This window comes from Coregonus lavaretus (assembly GCF_964263955.1).
Source record: "Coregonus lavaretus genome assembly, chromosome: 26".
NCBI classification, from domain to species: Eukaryota; Metazoa; Chordata; class Actinopteri; order Salmoniformes; family Salmonidae; genus Coregonus; species Coregonus lavaretus.
The window spans coordinates 19,311,633-19,338,608 of NC_140013.1; the positions used below are offsets into that span (position 1 = coordinate 19,311,633).

At 42.0% G+C, this 26,976-nt stretch overlaps 2 protein-coding genes across 2 annotated transcripts in view; one reads left to right on the forward strand and one right to left on the reverse strand.

The window, feature by feature from the left end:
- Positions 1–23,448, forward strand: LOC311101915 (complement C4-B-like). The gene is made up of 40 exons (XM_084143158.1): positions 1–235; positions 1,745–1,940; positions 2,034–2,223; positions 2,297–2,367; positions 2,463–2,548; positions 2,628–2,710; positions 2,803–2,890; positions 2,974–3,079; positions 3,236–3,362; positions 3,516–3,631; positions 3,859–4,038; positions 4,160–4,357; positions 4,605–4,799; positions 4,994–5,140; positions 7,380–7,512; positions 7,671–7,739; positions 8,884–9,090; positions 9,342–9,459; positions 9,706–9,776; positions 10,007–10,146; positions 10,326–10,529; positions 10,985–11,036; positions 11,153–11,236; positions 11,375–11,578; positions 11,677–11,909; positions 12,287–12,391; positions 12,608–12,776; positions 14,453–14,667; positions 16,796–16,951; positions 17,042–17,101; positions 17,175–17,268; positions 17,392–17,572; positions 17,731–17,818; positions 19,203–19,277; positions 19,441–19,543; positions 19,733–19,822; positions 19,933–20,025; positions 20,114–20,197; positions 20,399–20,540; positions 22,923–23,448. Exons 1-40 carry the CDS (start codon positions 174–176, stop codon positions 23,062–23,064), a joined length of 5,157 nt encoding a protein of 1,718 aa, XP_083999284.1. The 5' UTR covers positions 1–173; the 3' UTR covers positions 23,065–23,448.
- LOC311101916 (tripartite motif-containing protein 2-like) overlaps positions 23,305–26,976 on the reverse strand; it is a gene marked incomplete at its 5' end in the record, with an annotated part of 27,998 nt that continues 24,326 nt past the window's right edge. Inside the window, 4 exons of the mRNA XM_084143159.1 lie at positions 23,305–25,701; positions 25,857–25,997; positions 26,544–26,614; positions 26,843–26,902. Coding sequence (XP_083999285.1) covers positions 25,549–25,701; positions 25,857–25,997; positions 26,544–26,614; positions 26,843–26,902 — 425 coding nt within the window. The 3' untranslated portion in view covers positions 23,305–25,548. The remainder of the gene's footprint in view (positions 25,702–25,856; positions 25,998–26,543; positions 26,615–26,842; positions 26,903–26,976) is intronic.

The following is a 26,976-nucleotide window of genomic DNA, read 5'->3' on the forward strand; positions in this document are numbered from 1 at the left end:
TGCAAAGCACAGAGGGAGAACCTCCCACTCACAGACTGGAACAACATTACAGACATAGCTGCTTTACAGATAGATCACTTCTACAGTATTTTGTTAAATTTTTGGGGGTTGAGACAGGAAAAGAAGACTCTTGTTCCAGTGGCATGATACAGATCAGACGGTAAAGCAGAAAGATGAGGAATACACTGCTTCTGATCATGGTTGCACTTACTGCAGTTAGTGGGCAGAGGCCAATGTGAGTAATGTTCTATCCATGCTAATTCTTTGTAGATATATTTTACTTGCATCATTGCTCATTGGTCATTTTCTGTCATGTTGCAGTTCTCAAAAATTACCACAGCGTGTGTGTGTGTGTCGGTGGCGGTTGGTGCCGTTTAAGATGAGGGAGGACGATCATTTTGTTGATGACTTGTTGATGACTTATTTCTATTACAGCATATTGGATGACTGTCATTCATATTCCATTCCCCCAGATCAATGCAACATCGATAGGTTTAGGCTACTGCATGATACTCAAATTTTCCTTATACCCATCATGAGGTTGCTACAACCTAGCCTATAAATGAAAGTTGACAATGTAGGTGCACAGGTCGAGAGAAATTTGAGTAATCAAGGTGACAGACAGGGATACATTCAATACCGCCTTGCACAATCTTGCCTGCATCTAGCTGATCTAGGGTGTAATCATTAGTCCAACAGTTGCAAACAACAGTTTCTATTTGACTAATTCAGGTATGTTTTTCCCAGTTTCGTTCCGTTTGCTTCCATTTAAGAAAGTGTTGTTTTCACAGAATCGGCGGAATGAATACACCCTTGATCTCACGCAAACACAGTTCACGTTCATAGCAGCCACATAAAACCACATGATCCCTTTGATCGTTGGATAATTCCTTCTCGCATCTACTCGCTCTCCTCTTCTCACCATTTCCCTTCGCTTGTGGACTTCAGTGCACAACACATCAGCTGTCTGTGACCAGGCGATAAAACCTTTCCAAGCCAAACCTTCATATCATAACCACTAACCGCTACACACAGCCTACATCGTTGTCACCATATTAGCTAATGTCAAGTAAACATAACTACTAGAACTAATGCATTAGTAAACCCGCTACAATCATGCAGTACAGTGTACAGTGTAAACCAACAGCTTAACTTGACTTAACAAAACTGTTCAACTATTGTCTTTCTCTTTGAGTCAACTACTCACCACATTGTATGCTCTGCAGTGCTAGCTAGCTGTAGCTTATGTTTTCACTACTAGATTCATTCTCTGATCCTTTGTTTGATGGAAAACATGTCAGTTCATGCTGCAAGAGCTCTGATAGGTTGGAGGACATCCTCCGGAAGTTTTCATAATTACTGTGTAAGTCTATGGAAAGGGGTGAGAACCAAGAGCCTCCTAGGTTTTGTATTGAAGTCAATGTATGCAGAGGAGGAAGGAAGCTAGCTGTCCTCCGGCTACACCATGGTGCTACCCTACAGAGTCCTTGAGGCCTTCATTGCAAAAACGTGTGTTTTAATCAATTATTAGGTGACGTGAATATGTTTAGTATAGTTTTATCTAAAAAGGATAACTTTTTTAATGTTTCACAATTTTTATTTTTATGAAATTCACTGAGGAGGATGGTCTTCCCCTTCCTCCTCTAAGGAGCCTCCACTGGTGTGTGTGAGTGAGTGTGCGCATGTGTGCGTGCATGCTTATTTCTGCATGTGTTTGTTTGTGTTCATGTGTGTGTGTTTGCAGATGTCTCATCACTGCTCCAAACATAGTCCACCTGGGAGTAGAGGAGACAGTGACAGTACAGCTCCAGGGAGCTACCAAGCCTATACAGATCACACTATACTTTCTGTACCAAACCGACAATAATAAAGTTCTGTCTGGAAAAAAGCATGTAACTCTCAATGAAGCCAATGGCTATCAGGAGGTGGTGAAAATGAGCGTAAGTATGCAGAGGGCTAACCTCATTTCATACCCTATGAAACTACTGGAACATGCATTTATATTATTTTGCCTCTATTCTCATGTTTTATAGGTCATTCCTAGCCTGTACAAAGAGGCAATCAAACGCATAGGGAAAACAAAGAAAATTGTGCCATATATCCAACTGGCCGCAGAGAGCAAGGATGTTTTTCTTGAAAAAAAAAAAACAATCCTTTTGTCAACAAAAAAGGGTTATGTCTTCATCCAGACAGACAAACCAATCTACAATCCAGGAGAGAATGGTAAAGTCAAAAATTAAATAAAATTGTCTATTATATATGGTTTAAGTTATAATCCAAATTTTTCATTTTCCAGTCAATTTCAGGGTCTTCACATTAGACAACTATCTGCTGCCTGTCGAAGAAAACATCAATGTCAAGATATTTGTAAGTTTGCAAGACATCTATCTGTATGTTAAAGTGGTCTTATTGTGTTATATTAACTCTCTATTCTCTAAATATCGTTCACTGTCTCTCTACAGAACTCCAAAGGCCTGCTGGTGTACAACCAGGCTCTACACACCAGTAAACTCCTTCAGAGGAACATAGTGATCCCTGATGTTGAGACGTAAGTAGTATGTTGACATAAAGTCTATGGAACACAGGACATCAGTAGCACTAACCACTACTCTGTCCATATGATTCAGGGCTGGCCATTGGAAGATTGTTGCCGCTTTTATCAACCATCCCATGTCCAACTCTTCAGTGGAGTTTGAGGTCAGGGAATATGGTGAGTATCAAAAGTAGGTTGCCTGACTCTATGATACGGCCCAACAACAACAACAACAACAACTAAGTGAAGCTCCCCTCTATTTCTTTCAGTTCTTCCTACATTTGAGGTGAAGATAGAAGCTTTGAAGCCATATTATTTAGTGACAGAAGAATCCTTTCAATTCAGCGTCTCTGCAAGGTGAGATTGTTGAAGCAGATTGTATTTATGGACTGTTTTGTGAATTGTTCATAGCATGTCAAGTAAATGTGTGTTGATTGCAGGTACACCTATGGCAAAGGTGTCAATGGCATAGCTTATGTTAGATTTGGACTAATCGATGGAGAAGGCAACAGAACACATCTACCTGGCCTAGAAAACAAGACTTCTGTGAGTTCACGTTATCATCTTAAAGCTTTACATAAAAAACGTAACATTAAAGTCAATGTTTCTGATTGTAGAGTTATTGTTTTGAACCCAGGCCAGTTCCATTGACTTTTATTTTTCTGATGAGCCATTTGGGAACTTATTTCTGGTGTATTGTAGATTCAAGACGGCGTCGCCAGCATTACCATGCCAACTGAAGACCTACGTGGGAAAGCAGAAAAGCAAAACATCCAACACATAGAGGGATACAATCTGTACATAGCTGTTACAGCTTTAGAAACAGCAAGTAAGTCCTTCATACAGTTAGATAAAACATGAGCATACCAGTGGATTCAGTTATTTTCTTTAGGGCATACAATAACTGTTTGTGCTGTATAACAGTAACTGTCGCTCTGTTGGTCTTTGTCTCTCTCTCTGTCTCTCGCTCTCTCTCTCTCAGGTGGAGATCTAGAAGAAGCTGAGAGCACTTCAGTAAAGATAGTGACGTCGCCATACATCATTGACATGTCTAAGACTAAGGAATTCTTCACACCTGGAGGAAAGTTCTCTATCCTGGTACTGTGTGGTCGTTTCTGCACTCAAAGACAAACGTTAACACCACAGAGTAAAATATAATTGTATTTATTCAGGACATCATATTGAGATTCACAAATCCCTTTTCCAAATGAGACGTACAGTACAATAGTTATCAGTGTCATCACTTGTATTGGCCTTACCATTTAGAATATGACTGTATCTACAGACATAGTCGACTGGGTATATGCTGCATGTTTCAATTTCAGGCCACCACCACCCACCCAGATGGATCCCCAGCCCCTGACCTCCGTATGAGGGCTTCAGTTTCAGTGACCTCTGCAGGAGGCACACAGGAGTCTGTTAAGATGAAGGGATCCGGTAACTCTAAGGGTGAGGCTGTTCTCGCCTTCCAAGTGCCCAAACTGGCCACGTCTATGGACATCAAGGTACAGGACAGACACAGATAATTTTCAATCAACACTATTTCCCATGTAGTTTTGTCAAGCGTTCTATGTGAGGTCATATTGGCGTACTGTAACTTTGCACTGTCTGTTCTTGTCTGTCCAGATGTTTGCTGACGGAGAGGAGAAGGAGGTAGTAGTGAGTGATGCCAAAATGACAGTGTCAGCAGTCCAGTCTGAGGGGAACAGCTACCTGAGTGTAGAGATAGAACATGTCACCCTGGAGCCTGGAGGAAGCATGACGGTCACTCTCAGAGACATCACCCCACCAGGCACCCCACAACCAGCCTACATCTACTACATGGTAACATACTGGAGTATCAGTCCATTCTAATAATGGATGGAGATGACCATTTACCACTTCTGCAACATACTTTATCTGTGCATAGCTTCAAGTTTCCATACACTACAGTAGACTGGGTTTGTCATAGCTGTAGTTTGTCTGCAGCCAACATGAATATAAGCACGTTGGGGGTTGATAAATAAACCATTTCAATATCTGTAGTGAAGAGTAATAATGTGTTATTTAATTTCTTTCCATTCTCTGTCAGGTCCTGAGTAAGGGCAGAGTGGTCCAGATGAACAGGGTCCAGAGGACTGAGCTGACCACCTTCAGTCTGCCCTACAGTCTTGACCTGGTCCCCTCCTTCAGACTGGTGGCCTACTACTTCACACAGGGACCAGAGAAGACTACCATAGTGGCTGACTCTGTATGGGCCGATGTCAAAGACATCTGCAAAGGACAGGTTCTGTAGTTACAGCTTGTTTCTCTACTTCTACTCTTACTACACTTAGCCAGTTATGGTTTTATTCTTTTGTCAGTGCTGTGCATCAAGAAGGCACATTTTATGATTTTAACTTGACTAATAAAGATCAATCAAAGTGATATATTTTTGCATGGAGGCAGATTGTGACAATGTCTTCGTTGTTGTGTTTTCAGATCGAGATCCTGCCATTTAAAGAGCATAAACCAGCTGAATTGGTGAATGTAGTGGTCCGTACAGACCAGGGAGACATGGTAGCTCTGTCTGCTGTAGATACAGCTGTTTACATCCTCAACAAGAACAACAAACTCACTCCTCAGAAGGTACAGAGCCTCCGTCTATCACACACTTACCAGGTTTAATGAATAGCTACAGTTGAAGTCGGAAGTTTACATACACTTAGGTTGGAGTCATTAAAACTCATTTTTCAACCACTCCACACATTTCTTGTTAACAAACTATAGTTTTGGCAAGTCGGTTAGGACATCTACTTTGTGCATGACACAAGTCATTTTTCCAACAATTGTTTACAGACAGATTATTTCACTTATAATTCACTGTATCACAATTCCAGTGGGTCAGAAGTTTACATACACTAAGTTGACGGTGAATTAAACAGCTTTGAAAATTCCAGAAAATGATGTCATGGCTTTAGAAGCTTCTGATAGGCTAATTGACATCATTTGAGTCAATTGGAGGTGTACCTGTGGATGTATTTCAAGGCCTACCTTCAAACTCAGTGCCTCTTTGCTTGACATCATGGGAAAATCAAAATAAATCAGCCAAGACCTCAGAAAAAAAATTGTAGACCTCCACAACTCTGGTTCATCCTTGGGAGCAATTTCCAAACGCCTGAAGGTACCACGTTCATGTGTACAAACAATAGTACGCAAGTATAAACACCATGAGACCACGCAGCCGTCATACCGCTCAGGAAGGAGACGCGTTCTGTATCCTAGAGATGAACGTACTTTGGTGCGAAAAGTGCAAATCAATCTCAGAACAACAGCAAAGTACCTTGTGAAGATGCTGGAGGAAACAGGTACAAAAGTATCTATATCCACAGTAAAACGAGTTCTATATCGACATAACCTGAAAGGCCGCTCAGCAAGGAAGAAGCCACTGCTCCAAAACCGCCATAAAAAAGCCAGACTATGGTTTGCAACTGCACATGGGGACAAAGATCGTACTTTTTGGAGAAATATCCTCTGGTCTGATGAAACAAAAATATAATTATTTGGCCATAATGACCATCGTTATGTTTGGAGGAAAAAGGGGGGACTTGCAAGCCGAAGAACACCTTCCCAACCGTGAAGCACAGGGGTGGCAGCATCATGCTGTGGGGGTGCTTTGCTGTAGGAGGGACTGGTGCACTTCACAAAATAGATGGCATCATGAGAAAGGAAAATTATGTGGATATATTGAAAGCAACATCTCAAGACATCAGTCAGGAAGTTAAAGCTTGGTTGCAAATGGGTCTCCAAATTGACAATGACCCCAAGCATAATTCCAAAGTTGTGGCAAAATGGCTTAAGGACAACAAAGTCAAGGTATTGGAGTGGCCATCACAAAGCCCTGACCTCAATCCTATAGAAAATGTGTGGGCAGAACTGAAAAAGCACGTGCGAGCAAGGAGGCCTACAAACCTGACTCAGTTACACCAGCTCTGTCAGGAGGAATGGGCCAAAATTCACCCAACTTATTGTGGGAAGCTTGTGGAAGGCTACCTGAAACGTTTGACCCAAGTTAAACAATGTAAAGGCAATGCTACCAAATACGAATTGAGTGTATGTAAACTTCTGACCAACTGGAATGTGATGAAAGAAATAAAAGCTGAAATAAATCATTCTCTCTACTATTATTCTGACATTTCACATTCTTAAAATAAAGTGGTGATCCTAACTGACCTGAAACTGGGAATTTTTACTAGGATTAAATGTCAGGAATTGTGAAAAACTGAGTTTAAATGTATTTGGCTAAGGTGTATGTAAACTTCCGACTTCAACTGTACATACAGCATGTGTGCCTGCTGGTGATATTTCAATCACAATGTGACTTCCCTGGTTAAATAAAGATTAAATAATACAGTAACATAACAAAATTAGTCTGGATTTTGGCTCAGTCTAAGATGTATGTTGACAGCTTCACAAGGCTATGACCTGGTATCAGCTAATACAGCATTTCCTGGAGACCCAAAGGGGTGTACGTTCTGTTTTTTGCTCTAGCACTACACAGCTTATTCAAATAATCAAAGCTTGATGATGAGTTGATTATTTGAATCAGCTGTGTAGTGCTAAGGCAAAAACCAAAATGTGCACCGCTTGGTGTCCTCAGGATCGAGTTTGGAAAACGCTGCGCTAATGTACTGTATCACAGAGGGCAGGTTTGTCTGTGAAAATACAGTATACCAGAGAATGTATCTCCCTATGTATGTACTGTATTTATATGTATCTACTGTATGTACAGGACAGTGTATGTCTACCAGGGAGAATGGGATATGCAAAAGACAAATCTCTGTTGTTCATGTAGTAAATGGACCAATAAAGTAATCTTCTTCTTTAGATGTTTGCCTACATGAACTCATATGACCTGGCGTGTTCTATGGGAGGAGGCAGAAACTACCAGTCTGTGTTGCAGGACGCTGGGCTCGCCTTTATAACCAACTGGGAGGATACAGAGGATCACGTGAGAAAGGGTACAATTCACATTTAGGCATTTAACTAATTATAGTATTGAATGAATAGTACATGTAAGGATCCTGGTTGGTAAAAGCATATCACTGATGCTGTTTTTGTTGATGGAATTTATTCCACACAATATTGTAAAATGATTTTTATTTTGTCCTCTGATCAGATTACTCCTGTAACAACAGAAGAAGACAGAAGAGAGCCTTGAAACATCACCAGGATTTCTCTGATATCAGTAGGTGTAGCAGTAACCCCAGCAAACCAAAATTGGTCCTGTGAAAGTTCCCAGAACATTCGCTAGGTCACAGCAAATGTTCTCATAACACAAAACTGTCCAGTCATGCTCATGATTATAGAACGTTTGTATAAAACATTTGCCTGATGTTGCAAGAACATTCCTAGAACACATTTCATCTGTTCTTTAAAGGTTCCCAGAATGTTTAATTAGGTTGTAGGAACAGTCTGGTTGGAACATTATGGGGACATCACAAAATATATGTTTCCAAAACACAACAACTGTCCAGTTGTGCGGACGATTCTACAATGTTTATTTTAGGGGGTAAAAAACATTCACCTGATCTTACAAGAGTGTTCCCAGAACACATTTTGTCTGTTCTTTAAATGTTCCCAAAATGTTTAATTAGGTTGTGGGAACATTGTGGGTACATTACAAGAGATATGCTCAATTATGATGACATTCATACAATGTCTAAGTTAGGTTGCACAGGACATTCCCTTAATGTTGTAAGAATGTTGACAGAACATTTAATTAAGTCTGGGATTTTGTCTGGGATGTTGCAAGAATATTGTTGTGATATTCACAAGGTTGCATAGAACATTCCCACAATGTTGCACAATGTTCCACAATTTCCAAATAAGTCCGTTTTTATGACGTTCATAGCATATTTGTTTTAGGTTTAACATAATATTCCATTGATGTTCACGTAATATACATTTTGCCTTTTCTTAGAGGTCCTCAAGCAAAAGTGATCATAGATTAGCAGTTATAGTCTTGGATACCTTGTAAAACATTTTAGTGAATGTTAGGAGAACATTCCAAGGATATTTCACTTTAAAACATTTTTTTTATCCTAATGTTAGATAAAACCCTATCTAGAACTTAATGGGAATCTTAGCTAATGTTCTGGGAATGTTCCTGGTTTGTTGGGACTTCTCCTATTCTCCCTCCATCCTCTGAGCATGCTAGTTTTACTCTTATGGTGAGAGTATCAACTATTATTAGTTATATAAGATGGACAGCACTCCAAAGGATACGTTTCAATAATCCTTTCATTACAAATGTTTAGGTATGATTCAGCAAAATCATTCCTTAGCATATTACATGTATATAATGTTAGACACAGACTTCTTGTCTACAGTCAACAGGTACAAGAACCGAGTGGAGAAGAGGTGTTGTCATGATGGGGCCAGGTTGAACAGCCTGGGTCTGTCCTGTAAGCTTCGTCATGCTAAAACTACCCTAAAGAATGCTCCCTGTCGCAATGCCTTCCTCAAGTGCTGCATAGATGCCACCACGCTGAGGAACAACATCAAGAAGACAAGGAAGACATACAGCCTGGCTAGAAGTACACTATCGTATTATATTATTACATTAGTAGTTGGACTGTCAATGGTCTCTCAGAAGAATCTTACAATCTACAGATTATTGTGGTGCATTCAGTAATATAGAACTTAGAAAAATCAATACATGTATCTTTTTGCAGACTAGTTGTACTACAGTATAGTCACATATTTTGTATTGATTGAGCTTAACATTTTCGAATGTTGTCTGAGTATGTGCATATCTCCCTGTCCTCTTCTCTGTCCTCTTATCTAGCCGATGGTGATATGGATGAGGAGGAGGCCATAGATGAGGTGTCTGTCCACCTCCGCTCTTACTTCCCTCAGACCTGGATGTGGGACATCGTTGATGTGGAGCCCTCTGGTCTCGTAAGGTAACCTGGTAATCTTCAACATCATGGACTGTAGGGCTACGTCCCAAATGACACCCTATTCCCTATATAGTGCACTACTTTTGACTGGTTGACTAGGGATTAGGGTGCCATTTGGGACACAGGCCAGGACTGTCATGACTGGGGCCCAGAGTTTTCCCTGACCATGTGAACAGACTGGGTCAAACTTGGAGGCCAATATACTGTAGTGTAACTAGTAATTAATCATGTTCTACTTTATATTTTCAGACACAGTATTGCTGTCCCTGACTCCATCACTACCTGGGAGGTTCAAGCCGTGGGAATCTCTAAAACAAAAGGCATGTCACCTCTTCCTTCTAACCTAAGACCATTACACTATCCTGGTCTCAAATCTGTTTGTGCTCTTGCCAACTCAGTTTAGCTGTCATTGTCATGCCAAGCATGACAACGAGGGACAAGAAGTTGGCATGATAGCACAAAGAGACTGGCGGTCAGGCTATCATTACACCATTAGATTCTCAGAGGACAGTAATCAAGTGGTTAGTGTTAGTGATGATTCTCCCTTCAGGGTTTTGTATAGCTGAGCCCAAGCCTCTGGTGGTGTTCCAGGACTTCTTTGTCTCTCTCAGACTTCCCTATTCTGTGAAGAGAAACGAACAGCTCCAGGTGAAAGCTGTGGTGTACAACTACAGAACCAACAGTATGGAGGTAACTAGTGTTGTAAAAACAATATATGTCAAAACAATATATTCAAATCCAAAATGCCCCCAACAGCCATTTATTCAAATAAACCGCAGTTGCAGACATTTTCATCTGTAGATTCCTTTGATAGACATTTTTAGTATACTTACATCTACTGCCATGTCTATGTGTTTCTCTCTGTGAAGGTGACAGTGGAGCTGGCGTGGGTGAAGGGTCTGTGCAGTGCAGGGGGAGACAGAGGGGACATTCAGGTGGTCACAGTACCTGGTAAGTCTGCTGTCCCTGTCTACTTCACCGTGGTTCCTCTGGTCATAGGAAACATCCCTATCCACGTAGACGCCTACACCAAGACCGCTCGCGACCAGATCAAGAAGGACCTCAAAGTCACGGTATGAACACAACACTGGCAAATGTTTATCACTTGTATCACTTTTCTCCCTCCAATATACAGTAGTATATCTCTATAAAACATATGTACATTAGGCTACATGTGGTTCTCATTTCTTTATTGTGCTGAACACAACTGGCAACATGTGGATTTGAATACAGGTGCAGGATCTTAATTTGATCACCATGTTGTATTTGTAATGTATTTGAGGTTTAAAAAGGCTTCTGGAGTTTGTAATTCCCACTTCGACATTTCAGACTTGATTTTCCCTTATGAAAAAATTAGCAACCCCTACAAAAATGTCCATTAATTATAATCAACGTAATAATTCACATTTCCTGCTGCTACAGGATTATTTTCCTGTTGTAGCAAACTGGCTCAAATTCAGATCCTACATCTGTATATGTCTGTATAACCAATCTGAATGAGACTCTCACCTTTTGTTCTGTTATACAGGGGGAAGGGGAACTGATATCAATACAACATGAATACAACATTGATGGGAAAGGTAATGTTGTTTATCAAAACATCTGACATCGGTAGTAAAAGTGACATTTATGCAAACAAGCCACATCAGACCATTGAGTTAAAACAGGCTCTCGACTTCCTATCTATGTCACACAGCTGCCAAGTCAATCGAACTTAAAATCGCACCTCCTGCTAGTGCTGTCCCTGGACTGGAATCTGACGCCTACATCAGTGTCAAAGGTAAGTAGGGTCCACAGACTCGCTCTACCCACACCTCGATAAATGCTTTAGTTTGTGTGGACCGTGTGGGGTCTGTAGTACTGAATGTTTACATAAAAAAAATATGTCCCCCCCCCCCCCCCCCCCCCCCCCATGTAGGTGGCGTGATGGGAGAGTCCGTGGAGAACTGTCTGAACCTGGATGGAGTGGACCGGCTCATCTCCCTGCCCAAGGGGTGTGCGGAGCAGACCATGGTCACCATGTCTCCAGCCATCCACGCCATGAGATACCTGGACACCACAGGACAGTGGATCGACCTGAAGGCTGAACGCAGAGACGAAGCTCAGGCCATGATACAGACTGGTGAGGGGACACTGGGACAACTTAAGTAAATCGCTTTGAGACATCTACCCTTGTGGGAATCAAACAGTTGAAATTAATTGATTATTTCGCTTTCCAAGGATATGGCAGAATCCTGACCTTCAAGAAGACAGACGGATCCTATGGAGCTTTTCTGTCAACCCCAAGTAGTGTTTGGTTGACAGCCTTTATAGCCAAGGAGTTGTCCCAATGTAGTGACGTGATTTCAGTGGAGGAATCCTACATCCAACAGTCAATCTCCTACCTGGTGTCTAAACAGCTGGCCAGTGGAGCCTTCACTGACCCTAACCCTCTCTATGACCGCACCATGCAGGTAAGAATACTTTATTAATCCCAACCACTCCAATATACACACTCATACACAAAAACATGTTAGGTTGGAGGAGCTGGAGCAGTGGGCAGCCACAGTGCGCCGCATGGTGAGCAGTTTATGGGTTAAGTGCCTTGATCAAGGGCACAGCAGCAAGATATGTTGTCTTTCTAGGATTTGTCACCTAACAACCCTCTAGTAGTCTCGTCAGATTTCTTCAGCCCGTCAGGGATTTGAACTGGAAAGTTTCCGGTAGCAAGCCCGCCCCTCTAACCTCTATGTACGACCCAAACGTTCTCCATGACTGGGCCATGCAGGTACACTACCATACCATACAATACTGTGTCTTTACCTGTCTGCTATCTCTCCATTCCCCTCAGGGTGGAGTGGGAGGGTTTGAGGGAGAGGTGTCCCTGACAGCGTTCGTTCTGATAGCCATGCAGCACGCTGTGCCACTGTACCCTGAAGGACAAGGCTCAGAAGTGGTAATACATCATTCAACTAAGTCATGGACTTAACCTTAACATTGCTGACTTAACCTGACTTATTAAAATTTGTGGAATTATCCTAAATGGGCAAATTGGTTTTGCAGCAGAATGTACCAGAATAAAGCTCATGCATTTTTGTCTCTTGTGATAATGTTTAAGTAATGCATATTGCTAATTCTAATGCTAAATATAGCCACCATTCCCCTGTGTTAGAGGTATGCTATGGAGCAGGCTAAGGTCTACCTGGGGTCGAAGCTGGACTCCCTTGAGAGGCCCTTCGCTGTAGCCATCACCTCCTACGCCCTCTCTCTAACTTTCCCTGGCGGAGACGCTGCTTCCATGGCTCAGACCAAACTCAGGGCTTTGGCACACTGTGACAACGGTCAGTACCTTGTGACTTTACTAGTCATCTAGAGCAGAGGGACTATGGGTTGTCTAATTGTCTTATTACTTCAGTAGTCGTCTAGATCAGAAGGGCTATATTCATCTACCACAAGTGTGTTTACGTTAATACTGTTTTAATTCATTCCTTTAGGCATAAACCTGCTTTGATAAATAGCTCCTGTAAATTATTAACGGTAGTGGCTGGAGAAAAAGTCTGGATAAGATATTCTGGGTAGACATTGATTTCCTTGGCTGTATGAATATTGATGGGAAGTAGGTCGATTTACACAATGACAACATTTAAACAGCAGAGGGCGCCAGATTACTGCTGATGTCTCGCCTGCAATAGTATGGCTAAGGATGTCGCTGTTAAAGGGGGGTTGAACTTCCTGATTTGGCCTGGTTTTCTGTCTTGGTCATTAAGAAATACAGCGAAATGTCTTGGGGTGGTGGTTTAATGTGGGTGTCTGTGGTGTAAAGTACTTCAGTAAAAGTACTTGAAAGTACTACTTAAGTAGTTTTTTGGGGTATCTGTACTTTACTTTACTATTTATATTTTTGACAACTTTTACTTCACTACATTCCTAAAGACAATTCTATACTTTTTACTCCATACATTTTCCCTGATACCCAAAAGTACTTGTTACATTTTGAATGCTTAGCTGCAGGACAGGAAAATGGTCCAATTCACACACTCTAGAGAACATCCCTGTTCAACCCTACAGCCTCTTATCTGGCAGACTCACCAAACACAAATGCTTCATTTGTAAATTATGTCTGAGTGTTGAAGTGTGCCCCTAGTTATCCGTACATTTAAAAAACAAGAAAATTGTGCCATCTGGTTTGCTTAATATAAGGAATCTTAAATGATTTATACTTTTACTTGTACTTTTGATGCTTAATTATATTTTAGAAATTAAATTTACTTTTGATACTTAAGTATATTTGAAACCAAATACTTTTACTCAAGTTATATTTTATTGGGTGACTTTCACTTTTACTTGAGTCCTTTTCTATTAAGGTATCTTTACTTTTACTCAAGTATGACAATTGTGTACTTTTTCCACCACTGGTGTCTCTTTTGTCTGTGTTGAGCTATTGACATTTTAAAATATTGATGCATTTACATTGTGTAATTTACTGATAGTCTCTAACTAACCCCATAGTGATATCGAATGTCAATCCAAATTGACCATAGGCATTACGATCGTGTCGCGAGTAGCTGCACTCCGAATTGATGATTACTTGGGTTAGGCCAGCTGTGGGCATGTGGGCAAGATTGACCCAACCCAAGGAAAACTGTTACGGTACCCTTCATTCCATGACATACCATTTTTTCCTATCATCTCGCAAATGACCGTTTCGGACGAGACTGACCAAATTATCCTATTCACACTTTGTAGTCAATTTTGACACTAGAATAAATGTTTCTGACTCATATCGATGGAACGTAGGCCGTTTTCAAAATGAGAAGTTACTTTTTAGGGGTAGTCGCTCTTTAAAGTTACTGTACACTATTAGAAAGGGTTCTACATGGAACCCAAAAGGGTTCTACCTGCAACCAAAAAAGGTTCTACCTGCAACCAAAAAAGGTTATTCAAAGGGTTCGCCTATGGGGACAGCCTAAGAACTAGATAGCACCTTTTTTTCTAAGAGTGTATCTCTCTCCTGTAGAGGCAGATACATGTCACTGGGAGGCCAGTGATGCTCTAAGGCTGAGCGGGGAGAAAAGGGTCAATCAGGTGCCCCAGGCCCAGGCCATCTCCGTGGAGACCACGGCCTACGCCCTGCTCCAGACCGTGGCGGATGGAGACGTGCCGTATGCGACGCGCATTGCCCGCTGGCTCACTGAGCAGAGACAGTACGGAGGAGGGTTCCGCTCTACACAGGTAGGTACTTTAGGACAAGCCACCAGTCGACAGACAGGTAGGTACTGTAGGACAAGCCACCAGTCGACAGACAGGTAGGTACTGTAGGACAAGCCACCAACTCCTGGCCCTAGTTATACTCTTCTCTCTTTCTGCCCCCTCCTCTCTCTTGTTCCCTCTCTCTCTCTCTTTCCCTCTCGCTCTCTCTAAATTTAATTCAATTCAAAGTGCTTTATTGGCATGGGAAACATATGTTTACATTGCCAAAGCAAGTGAAATAGACAAGAAACAAAAGGGAAATAAACAAGAGAAATAAACAATCAAAAATGAACAGTAAACATTACACTCAAATGTTATACACTGCTCAAAAAAATAAAGGGAACACTAAAATAACACATCCTAGATCTGAATGAATGAAATAATCTTATTAAATACTTTTTTCTTTACATAGTTGAATGTGCTGACAACAAAATCACACAAAAATTATCAATGGAAATCAAATGTATCAACCCATGGAGGTCTGGATTTGGAGTCACACTCAAAATTAAAGTGGAAAACCACACTACAGGCTGATCCAACTTTGATGTAATGTCCTTAAAACAAGTCAAAATGAGGCTCAGTAGTGTGTGTGGCCTCCACGTGCCTGTATGACCTCCCTACAATGCCTGGGCATGCTCCTGATGAGGTGGCGGATGGTCTCCTGAGGGATCTCCTCCCAGACCTGGACTAAAGCATCCGCCAACTCCTGGACAGTCTGTGGCGCAACGTGGCGTTGGTGGATGAAGCGAGACATGATGTCCCAGATGGATTCAGGTCTGGGGAACGGGCGGTCCATAGCATCAATGCCTTCCTCTTGCAGGAACTGCTGACACACTCCAGCCACATGAGGTCTAGCATTGTCTTGCATTAGGAGGAACCCAGGGCCAACCGCACCAGCATATGGTCTCACAAGGGTTCTGAGGATCTCATCTCGGTACCTAATGGCAGTCAGGCTACCTCTGGCGAGCACATGGAGGGCTGTGCGGCCCCCCAAAGAAATGCCACCCCACACCATGACTGACCCACCGCCAAACCGGTCATGCTGGAGGATGTTGCAGGCAGCAGAACATTCTCCACGGCGTCTCCAGACTCTGTCACGTCTGTCACATGTGCTCAGTGTGAACCTGCTATCATCTGTGAAGAGCACAGGGCGCCAGTGGCGAATTTGCCAATATTGGTGTTCTCTGGCAAATGCCAAACGTCCTGCACGGTGTTGGGCTGTAAGCACAACCCCCACCTGTGGACGTCGGGCCCTCATACCACCCTCATGGAGTCTGTTTCTGACCGTTTGAGCAGACACATGCACATTTGTGGCCTGCTGGAGGTCATTTTGTAGGGCTCTGGCAGTGCTCCTCCTGCTCCTCCTTGCACAAAGGCGGAGGTAGCGGTCCTGCTGCTGGGTTGTTGCCCTCCTACGGCCTCCTCCATGTCTCCTGATGTACTGGCTTGTCTCCTGGTAGCGCCTCCATGCTCTGGACACTACGCTGACAGACACAGCAGACCTTCTTGCCACAGCTCGCATTGATGTGCCATCCTGGATGAGCTGCACTACCTGAGCCACTTGTGTGGGTTGTAGACTCCGTCTCATGCTACCACTAGAGTGAAAGCACCGCCAGCATTCAAAAGTGACCAAAACATCAGCCAGGAAGCATAGGAACTGAGAAGTGGTCTGTGGTCACCACCTGCAGAACCACTCCTTTATTGGGGGTGTCTTGCTAATTGCCTATAATTTCCACCTGTTGTCTATTCCATTTGCACAACAGCATGTGAAATGTATTGTCCATCAGTGTTGCTTCCTAAGTGGACAGTTTGATTTCACAGAAGTGTTCCCTTTATTTTTTTGAGCAGTGTATTATTGGCTATGTACAGTGTTATAACAATGTGCAAATCGCTCTCTCTCTTTCCCTCTCTCTCTCTTTCTGCCTCTCTCTCTTTCCCTCTCTCTGTCTCCCCCTCTCTGTCTCCCTCCCTCTCTCTCTCTCTCTCCCTCCCTCCCTCTCTCTTTCTCTCTCTTTCTCTCCCTCTCGCTCTTTCCCTCTCTCTCTCTCTCTCTCTCTCTCTCTCTCTCTCTCTCTCTCTCTCTCTCTCTCTCACCCCCTCTTTCCAACAGGATACAGTTGTAGCTCTTGAGGCTCTAGCTAAGTACAGCATCCTGGACAATGATGTTGAGGACTTGGACCTTAATGTTGAGATGTGTCACCAAAACGGCCGAAAGCAGGGAGTTCATCTTACGAAACATAATGCCCTGACCCTATCAGCCTTCCAGGTGAGATTGAGTTCAGAATTCCAGCAGTGCTCTGATTTACTTTCTCAAATGCTGTTTTACGTCTCTGTGTTGTCTGGTTTGTCTGGTCAGGTGAACCCAGGAAGCAAGATCACTATTAACACAGAGGGGAAGGGAAACGGGACCTTATCAGTAAGCAAATTCAGTAAATTAATTTGAAAAGTAATATAAGACTGTGTCCACAGTGCTTGTTTTATGTCATCAGGTGGTCCAGACCTACAGGACTCTGGAGAGGATGGACTTGTTCTGTGGTTTCTACAGTCTCAATGTCTCAGTGGAGGGAGAGGTCAAGTACAGAAGTAAGTATCAGTCAGAATGCATCTATAAACACTAAACACATTTGCTGGAGTTCTGCTTGAAAAAATAAACACTATTCATTGTCAGTATAAATATGTAACGGTGTGTAATGTGTAATGTTACAGAGAACGCGGACGATGGTCCTGAGCTAGATTACAATTATAACTATGAGTCTGAGGGGGACGGGAACCCTAGTGACGAGCCCATGAGCAGGGTGGAATGGTTTGACCTGCGTACACGCAGGAAGAGACATGCCCCACAGCAGGAGGAGAGGGAGAACTCCCTAGTCTACACTGTGTGTGTGGGGTGAGTACAGGTATGTGTGCATGTGTATGTGCGTCTGTGCGTATATACTGTATGCATGTGTGTGTGTGCGCGTGCTTGGGTGTGTGTGAGTGTGTGCATGCATGCATGGGGTGGGATGAGTGGAGACATGGTTCTATCTCTCCTCTCCTCTCCTACAGACTGAACAGTGGTAATTCTACAGGCATGGTCATCGTGGACATCTCCCTTCTCAGTGGACTCAAACCTAACATGCAGGATCTGGAGGAGGTACAGTAGGCCTACATTTGGCATTTAACATTAAACGTTTTGTCATTTAGCAGGCACTCTTATCCACAGTCAGTGCATTCATCTATGGGCTCGATTCAATCCGTAATGCTGAAGATCCGCGCTACAGCACAATTGAAATGTAAAGGCAATGTTTCCGTGTTCACTGAGACTGCATTCACGGTAAATGCTGCATATGACGGCTCAATCTGAAATTACCTTTAAATTTCAATCGCGCTGTAGTGCGGATCTTCAGCACTATGGATTGAATCGAAAAGGAAAACCATATATCACAGTTATTGCAACCCTCCTATGAAATAGCTGCCATCAGCAGAATCACATTTTAGCCATGTTTCCATTAACTTCACTTTTTCTATTAACTTAACAATAAAATATTTCTGACAATTGCCTGCTAGGGTTACGTTACTGTGTCGATAATTTGTAAATCGCTCTGGATAAGAGCGTCTGCTAAATGACTTAAATGTTAAATGATAAAAACAGCTGGACGTAATGACTTCACACCTAAACAAATGATATGTAGTGGTTGACGTGTTTCCACTACCCATGGACGTAATGACGTCACACCTAAACAAATGATATGTAGTGGTTGAAGTATTTCCACTACCCATTTAGGCAAATTGCGCAATAATAAATTGGCAACAGCCTGAATGCCCTCCCACCTATCTGTTTCATGTCTCAGGTAGCCTGCGAAAGCCAGCATGGATAGAATGCAATAATTAACTCATATTTACCATATTCTAATAATTCTCATGTGGCAACGTATCGCCACGGTCTGTGCCTTGGTGAAACTTGCACTCCTGTAGATCTGAAAGAATTGGATGGTGAAATTGCCAGCCAACCAGAAAAGCAAGGCGAAGCAATTCAGGCATTCTTGAAAGCCAGGACCATCGTTGTCCTGCAAAGAAACATAATTTTTGTAGTTGAAAAAAAATAATGTGGAGTGGAGCTTTATATTTACGCGGTGACATTACGTGTCCCGCGCACCATAAAAATGATTCGGCAATCATTATTCATTCGAAAAACACAGTTTCCATCATCATTTGTCGCAATAAATAATAATAATATAATAAGCCATTTAGCATTACATTTTTGTGTATGGGTGGTCCCGTGGATCGAACCCACTACCTTGGCGTTACAAGCGCCGTGCTCTACCAGATGAGCTACAGAGGAAAGTTAGACAAAAATAAAAATCCACCCGTCTAACAGATATTTTTTTTCTTCCGATCTTTAGAACATGTCTCCTATATCTGCCGTTTCCATTACACATAGCAACGTCGAATAGACCTAGGTCAATGAAAACCTGTCTAGTGACATGTTGCCAGTCAGACTATGGAATTTCACATCTTTTTATTTTCCTCTCCTCTAGAATGTGAAGGGTACTGAGAAATACATTGACCATTATGACATCGCCCCAAATAAAGTGTTCCTCTACTTAACTGAGGTAAGACCTCTTGTATCAAAAGCCATGACATCAATGAGCACCAGCTATGACTACTGTACAACTCATATAAATTGAATCACAAAAGTTATATCTTGAGACCTCGTGTTCTCGCCAAGGCTGCCCTCTCTTTCCTCTGACGTTGTATTGTCGCTATGTATTCCAGATCACAGAGGAACCAAAGTGTGTAGCGTTTCGGGCCAAACAGATCAGTCCCATGGGCCTGGTGCAGCCTGCTGCTGCTGTGGTCTATGACTACTACAATCCAGGTATACCACCATCTTTAGTTTAGGGTATGTTATGTCTATGGTTGTAAGGTATCTGGAAGTTCCATGGGGCTGGTGCAGCCTGGTGAGGTTTTGGGCCCTGGTCAAATGTAGTTCACAATAAAGGGAATAGGGTGCCATATGGGACGCATCCATTGTCTGAGTGACTAATGCTGGACTATGTCCCTACAGAGAGGAGCTGCACTGTGTTCTACAGTGCACCGCAGAAGAGCAACATGATCTCCAAGCTCTGTCGAGACAATGTGTGCTCCTGTGCAGAGGGTATGTGCACTCCTTACAGCTTGTATTTTCAGAACAGAATATATATTTTTATAGTTTATTGTGAACTATCGTGAACTATTTTGTATGTATTTTTATTTGCTTTGTTTCAGGTGACTGCCCAAAGAAGAAAGTCACTTACAGTAAACAAATAGAGAAAGAGACTCGCAGAAGCTTTGCTTGTTTCTCTCCTGCTGTGAATTATGGTGAGTTTATACCTCTAACCCAAATACTCTCTTCTTTCTAATGTGCTGTAGTCGGTACTAACACCACTTCATGTTGTCCTTCTGACAGTTTACGTCATCAAGATTGTCAACTCATCCGATGATGGAGTTTTTAAACATTATACCACATTACTGACCAATATCCTACAGACAGGTGAGTGCTCTACTCTACAGGTCTTCACAATATTACAGTCTACGTCACAAATGGCACCCTATTTCCTATGGTGCACTACTTTGGATGGGCCCTGGTCAAAAGTAGTACACTATATAGGGAAAAGAGTGCCATTTGGTACGCACACATTCTCTTGAAGTATTTCTTTTACATTATTGTTGTGCTGGTTCTCTGCAATGCCAGGTAAAGACATGCTGCAGACTGGAGCAGTGAGAGACATGATCAAACGTAAAGCCTGTGATGAGTTTGACATGAAGACTGACAGTAACTACCTGATCATGGGGAGAGATGGGACCATCTCTGACACCACTGACCACAGTGGGAAGTAAGTGTTGAGTCCCAAATGGCACCCTATTCCCTGTATAGTACACTACTTTTAAGCAGGGTTCATAGGGCTCTGGTCAAAAGTAGTGCACCATGTTATAAAAATAAAAATAATTAGGTGTGTGTTATTATATTTGTGCTATTTCACATGTACAAGTGTGTATTATACGCATGTGTGAATTGCATATCCCAAATCCCCCTGAGACACGGCCAGGGTCAAAAATAGTGCATTATATATGGAATTGGGTGCACAGGAGGTTGGTGGCACCTTAATTGGGGAGGACGGGCTCGTGGTAATGGCTGGAGCGGAATAAGTGGAATGGTATCAAACACATGGTTTCTATGGTTTCTTTCCAGTCATTATTATGAGCCATCCTCCCCTCAGCAGCTTCCACTGATAGGGTGCCATTTGGGACACACAGTCATCCTTTTCAATTAACTACAGTTGAAGTCGGAAGTTTACATACACCTTAGCCAAATACATTTAAACTCAGTTTTTCACAATTCCTGACATTTAATCCTAGTAAAAATTCCCTGTCTTAGGTCAGTTAGGATCACCACTTTATTTTAAGAATGTGAAATGTCAGAATAATAGTAGAGAGAATTATTTATTTCAGCTTTTCTTTATTTCGACACGTTCCCAGTTGGTCAGAAGTTTACATACACTCAATTAGTATTTGGTAGCGTTGCCTTTAAATTGTTTAACTTGGGTCAAACGTTTCGGGTAGCCTTCCACAAGCTTCCCACAATAAGTTGGGTGAATTTTGGCCCATTCCTCCTGACAGAGCTGGTGTAACTGAGTCAGGTTTGTAGGCCTCCTTGCTCTCACACGCTTTTTCAGTTCTGCCCACACATTTTCTATAGGATTGAGGTCAGGGCTTTGTGATGGCCACTCCAATACCTTGACTTTGGTGTCCTTAAGCCATTTTGCCACAACTTTGGAAGTATGCTTGGGGTCATTGTCCATTTGGAAGACCCATTTGCGACCAAGCTTTAACTTCCTGACTGATGTCTTGAGATGTTGCTTCAATATATCCACATAATTTTCCTTCCTCATGATGCCATCTATTTTGTGAAGTGCACCAGTCCCACCTGCAGCAAAGCACCCCCACAGCATGATGCTGCCACCCCCGTGCTTCACGGTTGGGATGGTGTTCTTCGGCTTGCAAGCCTACCCCTTTATCCTCCAAACATAATGATGGTCATTATGGCCAAACAGTTCTATTTTTGTTTAATCAGACCAGAGGACATTTCTCCAAAAAGTACGATCTTTGTCCCCATGTGCAGTTGCAAACCGTAGTCTGGCTTTTTTATGGCGGTTTTGGAGCAGTGGCTTCTTCCTTGCTGAGTGGCCTTTCAGGTTATGTCGATATAGGACTCGTTTTACTGTGGATACAGATACTTTTGTATCTGTTTCATCCAGCACCTTCATAAGGTCCTTTGCTGTTGTTCTGGGATTGATTTTCACTTTTCGCACCAAAGTACGTTCATCTCTAGGAGATAGAACGCGTCTCCTTCCTGAGCGGTATGACGGCTGCGTGGTCCCATGGTGTTTATACTTGCGTACTATTGTTTGTACAGATGAACGTGGTACCTTCAGGCGTTTGGAAATTGCTCCCAAGGATGAACCAGACTTGTGGAGGTCTGCAATTTTTTTTCTGAGGTCTTGGCTAATTTCTTTTGATTTTCCCATGATGTCAAGCAAAGAGGCACTGAGTTTGAAGGTAGGCCTTGAAATACATCCACAGGTACACCTCCAACTGACTCAAATGACGTCAATTAGCCTATCAGAAGCATCTAAAGCCATGACATCATTTTCTGGAATTTTCCTATCTGTTTAAAGGCACAGTCAACTTAGTGTATGTAAACTTCTGACCCACTGGAATTGTGATACAGTGAATTATAAGTGAAATAATCTGTCTGTAAACAATTGTTGGAAAAATTACTTGTGTCATGCACAAAGTAGATGTCCTAACCAACTTGCCAAAACTATCGTTTGTTAACAAGACATTTGTGGAGTGGTTGAAAAACTAGTTTTAATGACTCCAACCTAAGGTATGTAAACTTCCGACTTCAACTGTACATGTGTCAATATATTGTAAGAGTGTTGATATAATACATGGAATCATCAGGTAAAAAAGACAGCATTGAGGATATCAATTACAATATCTTGGAACTATTTGGGCCCTAGATTGTGATTTCTCTATTGGGGAATGTACAGTATATGTACAGTGTAGAACAGGAGACTATTCCAGTGCAGTTTGAGTAAGAGACTCCAATGCTGTCCACCCAGGCCTGTATAACTAAATGTTGTCCACCACAGGCCTGTACAACTAAATGTTGGCCTACCCATGCCCGTATAACTAAATGCTGTCTTCTGTAGGCCTGTCTATGTCCTGGATAATACCATTTGGATGGAAGAGATTCCAGAGGAGAGGAAGTGTAAAGTTACTAACTACCGTAAAGCCTGCAACATGTTCAAGGACTTCATGGAACATTACAAGCTCAACCAGTGTTCAATCTAAACCGCGGTTGCCTTCAGTGAACGTCCAGATATAAATACATGTTTTTCTGCCATTGAGAATAGGGAAATATGTAGGCTCTTTGCAACACATTTCTATCTGAAACGTTCCAGAAAGTTGTGCCTCCTGAATGTCACGTGACCCAGGATGACTGTCTTGGACATCAACACAGACAGTGACTGTGATACAGAGTAGGATATATCTTTTTAGAAATAAAGGAAAGCAGAAAGCACACTCAGTATCTCCATAAACCATGTGCTTTTATTAACAGTGCATATTCACAGAGAAAATAGAAAGACGAATGAGTGCCATATTGTTGAAACACAAAGATAGTGATGATGTGTCTAATACTCCTTAATAAAATAACCTGTGATTGGCTACACAGTCTGTCTGGCTGCTGTTTGGGTTCATGATGTCAGAGAGGTTAAAGGGACTCTGTTGTGGCACCAAGGGTGCTGTGTTGTTACAGTGGTGAACACCAGGGGGAGTGAGAGCACTATAGCTCATCTAATGCTAATGTTTCCCTCAGGACAATATTGTTATAAGTTGGTAATGAACTGTTATAACCCAGCAATTAAACAATATAACCTTGTAATGAACTGTTATAACTTGGTAATGAACTGTGATAACCAGGCAATGAAACATTATAACTCTAGCCCTTTAACATACGCTGAAGCTGTAAAACATTCACACTGTAGTTTCAGCTTCTGAAGAAAAACTATATAAACGGTAATTCTCCTGTTGACGGTGTTTATTTAAGACTGAAAACCAAAAGTTAGTCAAATATCTAATGTAGTTTTGCATGTTCAATAACACTAAGTAATATAATCATGGGTATTGGTTTTTTATATTTACTCCAACTTTTGTCATATTTCACAACCCACTTGTATTTATCAAATCAAATCAAATCTTACAAATTCTAAATCTGCACTGTTCGTTCTACTCTGAAAACCCCCTCAAAGTGTCTAGGGGTTTTACTGTATATGGAGCCAAATGACATAGGCGTGAATAAAAAAAAACACACACAAAAAAACCACATCAAATTAGAAAAATATTTTGTAAATGCTGAGCTAGTGTATAAAATAAAATAAATTAGCAATTCCATTTTTCATTTTTGGACTTTTGAAAAAGAACAGATATGAACAAAGTTGATAATAATTGTGCTGCTCACATATGCAATAATCATGACATATAATATATTCTCCACCGGTTTTAAAAAGCACACTTTAGGACAGCTGCCATACTTAATTAGAAACGCTGGAATGCTAGACTGCTGTTCTCGAAATAACCAAAAGATATGTGTTTTAAAATCAAAGCTCAGATAAAGCTGCATAATGATCCATTATACACAGTATACAGTTATGCATATACAGTACATACAGCAAATCAATGCACAGATAGTGATACGTTTTATATGTGAGATGGCTTTAGGTTAAGTCAGTTTGTTCTTAGATACAACTGAAAAAGAAATTATGTTTCAAAAGCTTTTGCTTTGCGTGGTTGGTTGGTTTCACTGTAAGCACATTGTTCATTGCACTTAGATCATGGAGAAGAAACAACTGATGAGTTCATAAACTCCACTGTTATGTCGTCCTGTTTGAGCTGGCAAGGTAAAGATACAACTTCATGCATTGGGACCATCTCCTTCACAACATGGCTCAATTATTATACTTCAATCTATCACTGATCTGAACGACGTGTGGTCTCATAATATCAGTTACAGTATATACACACTTCATACCTCCTCATAGTTTTACATCAATGACTGAACAAAAAGGTAAATACACTACACACATAGGATGCGTCCCAAATGGCACCCGATTTCCTACATAGTGCACTACTTTTGACCAGAGCCCAATGGGCCCTGGTCAAAAGTAGTGCACTACATAAGGAATAGGGTGCCATTTCGGACAAAGTAAACTCCATAGCACACCACTGGGAGGAGTCAACTGGGGTTATATTGTTACTTCATGATGTTTTGGGGCTTCAGAGAACACTAACCGGATGACGTGGCTCTGATCAGATGTGCAAATCAAAGGGACAGCTCTGGGAAAGCTCATTGCACCTGTATATTATGTATAGTACATTGGTTTTGTGTCATTGCTCAGTGCTAGCACATGTGCTCTGACCTGGGGGCAAAAATACATACATTAGATAAAATGCTTTCCAATACTTCAAGTGCTGCACTTGATTTGGTTTGCCTGAACCAATGGAACAGTCCCAAAAGTGCAAACTCAAATAAATAGGTAAATCAAGCACATCTCAAACACTTTTCAAATACTTTCAAGTATTTTACCTATTTTTTTGACCCAGGTCAGGCTATGGTTGGTTTGTCTGTCCGGCCCAGATCTGGGGTACATCCCAAATGGCAACCTATTCCCTATATAGTGCACTACTTTTGACCAGAGCCCTATGGGTTTCTGGTAATAAGTAGTGCACTATGAAGGTAATAGGGGGCCATTTGGGACACACCCTGGTAGTGGTAACCTACTGCAGGTAGCGATAAACCTTGAAGCAGTGGTTGCCAGAGTCAGCCACAGCCACGTGTCCATCAGAGGTGAGAGACAGGCCCTGTGGACCATAGAGAGGGTCTGCTGTGGTGTTGATGTAGGACAGGAATGACCCGGAACTATCAAACACCTGCAGGACAATACAAAATCAAGGTCAGGGTCAGCTGTACTCATAATGACTTACATTACTTATGATCATATTATTTTTGATTTAACTCAAAAGAGTAAACAAAAAATAATTACTAAGGCTGCTTGTTGATCTTGTCATCAAGATCATCAACTGACCTGTATTCTGCTGTTCCCCCAGTCGGCAACGATGATGTTCCCGTTGGCGTCCACAGCAACGCCCGTCGGGGCGTTGAACTGTCCGTTCCCCTCGCCATGGGAACCAAACTTAAACAGGAACTCCCCGTCTGCACTGTACACCTATTAGGGAAGGGATTCAAACTGTTCAGAAGTAGTGTGCCCTAACCCTAGCTTTGATTTCCACATCTCGGTTCAACCCTAACTTTAACCACAACCCTAGCTTCATGTCCACATCCAGGTTCAATCCTAACCCTCAACCCCAACCACAACCTTAACTCAACCACAACCTTAATCCTAGCTTCATGTCCACTTCCCGGTTCAACCATAACCCTAGCCTCAAGCACAACCTTAAACCACAACCCTAACCTAAACTGTTCAGAGGTAGTCTAATACGCACATCCAACAGTTACCATAACAGAGTTTGGGGATTTCTACTCCTTTCATTTGAAATTATTCAAACTGACATCAGATACCCAACAGTGGGAGTTGGACATTTTCCTGTGGCACAGTGACAGTTTCCAATACAGGATGGCAGTGAGGGAGTGACATAAAGCTGCAACAACAGAACGCTGAAGGCCTGAAGTCAAAGCATTTTAAACCAACCTGATATGACTACAGTAACAATACACACACACACAGCGAGAGAAAGAGAATAGTGAGACATACCTTCACTGAATGGTTGTGGAAGTCTGTTACCACAATCTCATTTTTGTTGTTGATCGCCACAAAGTGGGGACCTAGGGTAGGGGAGGGGAGGGGAGGGAGAGAGGAAAGGGGGAGAGAGAAGATGAGTCATCAACATAACAGTGCAGTAGAGGAAGTTCCAGACTATTTTAGGACTTTGTACACAACAGGACTGTGGAAACACTAGTCACAAAGGGAAACACAAAGCAATGTACAATGTAAGACACGGCAATGGGCAGTTGTATCATGAAGAGACTGATATACAATACATCAATACTTACTGAACGCAGGGCCAGATTTACTCAGCTTGGGTTCCAGTGAAATGTTTGTACCACTTTTCTCTAAAAAAGAAACAATAAAAGGTCAAAGTCAGAGATGAGATTGAAATGTTTCTCCATGTAGCTAGTGGAGCCAT

What these genes read in the sequence shown, in the direction of transcription:
- LOC311101915 (XM_084143158.1), top strand. Translation starts at nt 174, where the DNA reads ATGAGGAATACACTGCTTCTGATCATGGTTGCACTTACTGCAGTTAGT. An exon ending in AGGAGGTGGTGAAAATGAGC is followed by an intron (nt 1,941 to 2,033) that starts GTAAGTATGCAG and finishes CATGTTTTATAG; the next exon opens with GTCATTCCTAGCCTGTACAA. An exon ending in CAGCCTACATCTACTACATG is followed by an intron (nt 4,358 to 4,604) that starts GTAACATACTGG and finishes ATTCTCTGTCAG; the next exon opens with GTCCTGAGTAAGGGCAGAGT.